Below are 5,459 nucleotides of genomic sequence, written 5' to 3'. Positions count from 1 at the left end.
CCATCTGTGTCAGGGCCACCTCAATCACGGAGGGGCACACCTGACGGAAACTGACGTCTCTCTCCTCCCTCACCTGATGGGGCGCGACCGCCGTTAGTCGGGCCAGCCGTTGGTGTCGATGTAAGTGGACTGCATAGGGGTGTTCGTTTCGTACTTTCACGGGGACTCTCCCCTGGCGGACCGCCACTAGGCCCCGTGCTACCTCCACTTGAGGGCAGTCTGCATGAGGCTCGACCAATACCCACTCCTCCGGGTCGACTTCTCGAGGGGGCACTCTCGCCCACACAATAGCCTCACTTCTAGGGGGGATAGACAAAGCAAAACGACACATCACTCTTCCTACCTCTTCTCGGTCTCTACGGACCTGGGCCATCTGGACTCGACGACAGTCGGCAACTACACGCTCCCATTTGGGCCTCTCGGCAGGTGGAATCCTGGGGCCAGGCCTAGCCTGAAATAATTCTTCCCAACATTCAGAGAGGACGTTCATGCCTAGTAGGGCTCGATGGGCACCCAAACACCTGTCTTCGACAATGATCACACCTTTTTGGGGGACTAACACCCCATGGACTTCCAAGTCCGTTAGTCGGTAACCGACGTAAGGGATCTCCAGGCCATTTGCACCCCGCAACGTCAACCAGGGGGCCTCTGCCCCTTGTGCTCCTTTCTTCCCAAATATTTCTTGTGAAAGGCTTTCTGCAAACAACGTTACCTGAGAGCCCGTATCTACCAGGCATTGTACTGTCTTGCCACACACTTTTACCTCCGCTATTGGGCTATGCCCAATCATCTGGTGCCTGGGATTATTTCTTCTGGGGTCTTCCCGAGGGTTCCCGGCCACACGACCCACTGTGGCCGGCCGATCTAAAAACCCCCTTCCGATGCCCTACGAGGCCCACACTGGCGACTGATATGTCCTGGTTTACCACAGCGATTGCAAATAGGCCGCCCTTGGTCATCCCATTCAAAACGGGGCCGGTTAAAGCGGTCTGGACGTCCGGGCGGCTCTCGGCCTCGCTCCGAGTATGTCCGTTCTCGGGGGGCCGGCCTCGGTTCCTCCCGCGCCCTTCCTTGGCGCAACTCTCCCAGGAGAGCTTTAGACAGCTCCGATATCTGTTCCTGGACGTCTTTCAGCAATTCTGCCTTCAAGGCCTGCTTCCAATCCGCCCGCTCAGGTGGTGTGGGTGCCAATTCGCTTACCGCTGCGCATACTGGAGCCTCGCTGACTTCGACCTCGTCACCTTCCAAGGCCAATGCCTCTTTCCTAAGGTCTTCGAAGGTGAGCCCGGGGTCCCTCCGAAACTGGACCCGCAGGCTCTGTCTCACGGGGCCCTCCTTCATCCCCAGGAGGAACTGGTCACGTAGCAGGTTCTCCCCGTCTCCCAGCCCATGGTCGCGTCGGGCCTGTAATCGGGTAAACTGCTCTCGCAGCCTCAGGGCAAATGCTCTAATGGTTTGTCGGGGGCCTTGCTTAACGTTAAAAAATTGGGACCGAAGGACAGCTACAGGGGTGTGGTCACCATATTGTTCGGTGAGAAACTGGAATACGGTCTGGGCGGTGGCTCTAACTGCTTCAGGGGCGGCTTGCACTTCTCGCCGGGCTTCTCCCTCTAGGGAGTTTAACACAAACTGGAGCCGCTGGGCGGCGCTGAGGCCCTGCAGGTCAGCCAAATATTCTAGTTGGGCCTTCCACTCTGTCAGTCGGACCTCTGACTCCGCTCCTCCATACTTCTGCATCCATGGGCTACCCATGATGATGGACGTGGCACGGGGTGGGGCTGCGGGCCCCGCGTTGTCGGTCATTGGGCGACCCTGGTTACTCAACTCGAGGTGGAGCCCTGCCGACTACGCCAAAATCTGTCACGGCCAGGGGCTGGCTACTAAACCTAACGCCACGCCCCTTCTCAACTTCCACCTCGAGGAGGTCCCCAAAGCCAAACCCAATGACCAGACAACACGAGAGCAGGTAAGTATTAAAACAAACTTTATTTAAATATTTAAAATAACTGGGGGAATGGGGAAAGGGGCAATTAAAACTAGCTGCCTCTCTGCCTTCCAGGCAGACCACAGCACGGAAAAGTGGCAGAAGGGGGAAGAGGGCAACGGGGGTTCCAGGGGCTGGTGACCAAGATATAAGGGGAGAGGGGACAGGGGACACAGGCTCCTGCCAACTCCGCTATCCGTGGCGCCCTCCTCTTCTCTCCTGGAGGCAAAGACAAAATAGTGTGAACTTGGGGTGTTATCTCTCCTTCTAACTGCGGTACCTGTGTCACGTTGGCCGATACTTCACTTCTCACTCCACTTTGTGTTTCTTTCCACAGATTTCGACTGGGACGTAGAGGCTCGTGTAACCTGGACTAGGATCGTCCTCACCGGTCGGTTTGCTGGTAGCTCTTGGTAAGTATGGTTCTTTCCCACAGGTCACTCTCCGGACATTCACTCCCGTCTCTTTTCTCCCTTTACAGACAGCTTGGACACGACAACACAGTTAGTGTAACTTGGGTACTTCTCACCTCTCTGCTGCTTCCAGCTCGGGGCGTGTAGGACTGTCCACAGTTTGTTCTACTGACGTTCACTCTCGTTCTCTCTTCCTTTACAGGCAGCTTGGACACAATAACACAGTTAGTGCAACTTGGATGCTTCTCACCTTTCTGCTGTTTACAGCTCGGGGCATGTGTGACTGTTCACAGTTCGTTCTACTGACGTTCACTCTCGTTCTCTCTTCCTTTACAGGCAGCTTGGACCCAATAACACAGTTAGTGCAACTTGGATACTTCTCACCTCTCTGCTGTTTACAGCTCGGGCAGGTATGACTGTTCACAGTTCGTTCTACTGACGTTCACTCTCGTTCTCTCTTCCTTTACAGGCAGCTTGGACACAATAACACAGTTAGTGCAACTTGGATACTTCTCACCTCTCTGCTGTTTACAGCTCGGGGCAGGTATGGCTGTTCACAGTTCGTTGTACGGCGTTCTGTTCGACAATATACGAGGGCGGGCTTACGACAGCTGGCCTGCACAGAAAGGCAAACGACGATTGTTTTCCTAGGGGTCGCCGGGGGCAAAAACCCTCTCGGCGGATGCACTGATCAGCAGGGGGCGAACTGTCACACCGTCTCACCGGGCCGAGCGCTGCCCTATCCTCAATGCCCGTAGGCCGATCGAATACCGGACAGGGGCGCCCCTTTGTAGAGGCCACGGGCGGCGGAACTGCTTCGCCTCTCGCTCTGCCACAAGATAGAACACACAGGTAAAATAGCAATATACAGGTTCGAGGTGGTACTCACACATGCACTGCCAGCTTCCAAGTCTTCACCGCCACACTCTGTAACTGTCGACACACAGACGGGGCGCCTTCCAAAACCCACGCCGTCACTTTACACTTGAATCGCACCCAGCACACAATAATTAAGGTTACTCACAACCGTCAGCCTCTCCGTCTCCTCCTCAGTAGAAGGATGATGCGGGGTACGTCTGACAAGACACACAGCACTTGCACAGCAACCCACAACAAATACACAGCACCACTTCAACGTGAAAGGTTTTTCAAAATGACATAGCCTCACCCACCACACTACAAGTGTACACACAAGGCGTCCGACGTCCTCCACTTCACTAAGGTCGGATGGGGGCGATGGTACTACGGTCGGAGCTTTTGGTTCTGCTGCTACGGCTGCTCAATCCACTTATTCCTGCGGCTCACCTACCACGCTAGATCAGGGGTAGGGCCGCCTTCCTGGAGGCGTTCGATAATACACAGGTTAGTAGTTATGTTTCAGTTAAATCCAGAGCCAATACTCACAGCGGTCCTCTTGGAAAATAGTTTACAAACTGCTTCGTTTCCTTCCTCCTTGGTTACTCCAAGCGTGTCACAATCTCGTGTTTTCTTCTACCCACAGGGCTTCCTCTTACGGTAGCATCCACTGAGAACTACGAGAGAGAAAGAGAGAAAGTGCAACCAACTGCCAACGTGTACCGGACGAGCACAGCTCCGTACCTCAACTCACACACTAGACACCCAAACTGTGATTTACACTGGTCTAAAATACTCCTCTGTGTGCTGTAATCCTCCAATCAACCGGCGTTTCTCTTAAACGCCCACAGCTGCACTCTATTTCGCTGATTACAGCCCTCGTGATGCTACCGGATGTCCGGTGTTTCCTCTTCCCGGTCTGGGCGGAAACATCCGGGCGGAACCAAAGTTTCCCGACTTTCGGTTCCGCCCAAAAGATCGTCACCTTGTGACATATATACAGCATATATGCGCATATATGAAACATATATGCAGCTAATATGCACATATATGCAGCACATATACAGCATATATGCACATATATAATAATATATATGCACATATATGAAACCTATATGCAGCTACTATGCACATATATGCTGCACATATACAGCATATATGCCCATATATGCTGCACATATACAGCATATATGCCCATATATGCTGCACATATACAGCATATATGCCCATATATGATAATATATATGCTGCATATATGCAAAATTGAGGTGCATATATGTGCATATACAGGCCATAAATTATGTGAATTATTAAATAAAGTTATGATGTCTGCACATTTAAAACACTTACAAGATCTGTCTACGACATGTATAACAAAATGGTTTAATTTAAAAGCTACTGTTCAGTGATATTTAACAGCGACAGTAGCACAGATGGTAAAGCGAGTTGTCTAATGATCGGAAGGTTGGGTGTTTGAATCCCAGCAGTGGCGCGTGGGATTGCATTTTTTTTTTGTAATCGGAAGGTTGGAGGTTTGAACCTTGCTCCTGCAGGTGCAGACTGTCATTGGTTGGACCTTTATTTATGTTTAATTTATTAGCAGCTACAGATTTTAATAATTTTACCAATATATAGGTTAACATATATGTGCATATATGTACATATATGTACATATAATATAGGAAAACGGCCAATTTTATATATGTCACATATATGTAAAACTTATATCAAAACCTATATTGAAACATATATGTTTATATATGTTTTTTCCATGTGGGTAAACCCCTCAGCACACGATGAAAACTGCTAACGTTAGTGTAATTCTTGCCGTTGTTTTAAATAGGTTAAACACAAATGATTGCTGGCTGCCAACAAAATAGATGTGCCTGTCTTACCAAAAATCGTGTGTCAAATTTATTTTTGTTCATATCTTTAAAGGAACAGTATATAGGATTGTGGCCAAAACTGGTACTGCAATAGGGTTGCGCCACCCATTTCTGATAAAAAAACATAGACATATCGATGACCCGACCAATTGGTTTGCTCACAACCCCCCCCCCCCCCCCCCACACACACACACAAAAAAACATATTATTTCTATAGACCTAAGCACTTATTGGCAACACTTTACAATTCTTATTTGTTAACATTGGTTAATGTATTAACTAACATGAACTAACCATAAGCAGTACATTTGTTACTATATT

General features: G+C 50.0%; 1 protein-coding gene across 1 annotated transcript; it reads right to left on the bottom strand.

The window, feature by feature from the left end:
- Positions 1-498: 498 nt before the first annotated feature.
- On the bottom strand, positions 499-3,499 carry LOC141282074 (uncharacterized). Its single transcript, XM_073814546.1, has 2 exons — positions 2,291-3,499; positions 499-2,203 (listed from the first exon to the last, which is right to left on the bottom strand). Exon 2 carries the CDS (start codon positions 1,801-1,803, stop codon positions 865-867), a length of 939 nt encoding a protein of 312 aa, XP_073670647.1. The 5' UTR covers positions 1,804-2,203; positions 2,291-3,499; the 3' UTR covers positions 499-864.
- Between the last annotated feature and the right edge of the window lie 1,960 nt (positions 3,500-5,459).

Source organism: Paramisgurnus dabryanus, chromosome 4, assembly GCF_030506205.2.
Source record: "Paramisgurnus dabryanus chromosome 4, PD_genome_1.1, whole genome shotgun sequence".
Classification (NCBI taxonomy): Eukaryota; Metazoa; Chordata; class Actinopteri; order Cypriniformes; family Cobitidae; genus Paramisgurnus; species Paramisgurnus dabryanus.
This window is presented reverse-complemented; position numbering and strand designations above follow the sequence as displayed.

Coding starts and splice junctions, on each gene's coding strand:
- LOC141282074 (XM_073814546.1), bottom strand. CDS start 1,803: ATGACCGACAACGCGGGGCCCGCAGCCCCACCCCGTGCCACGTCCATC.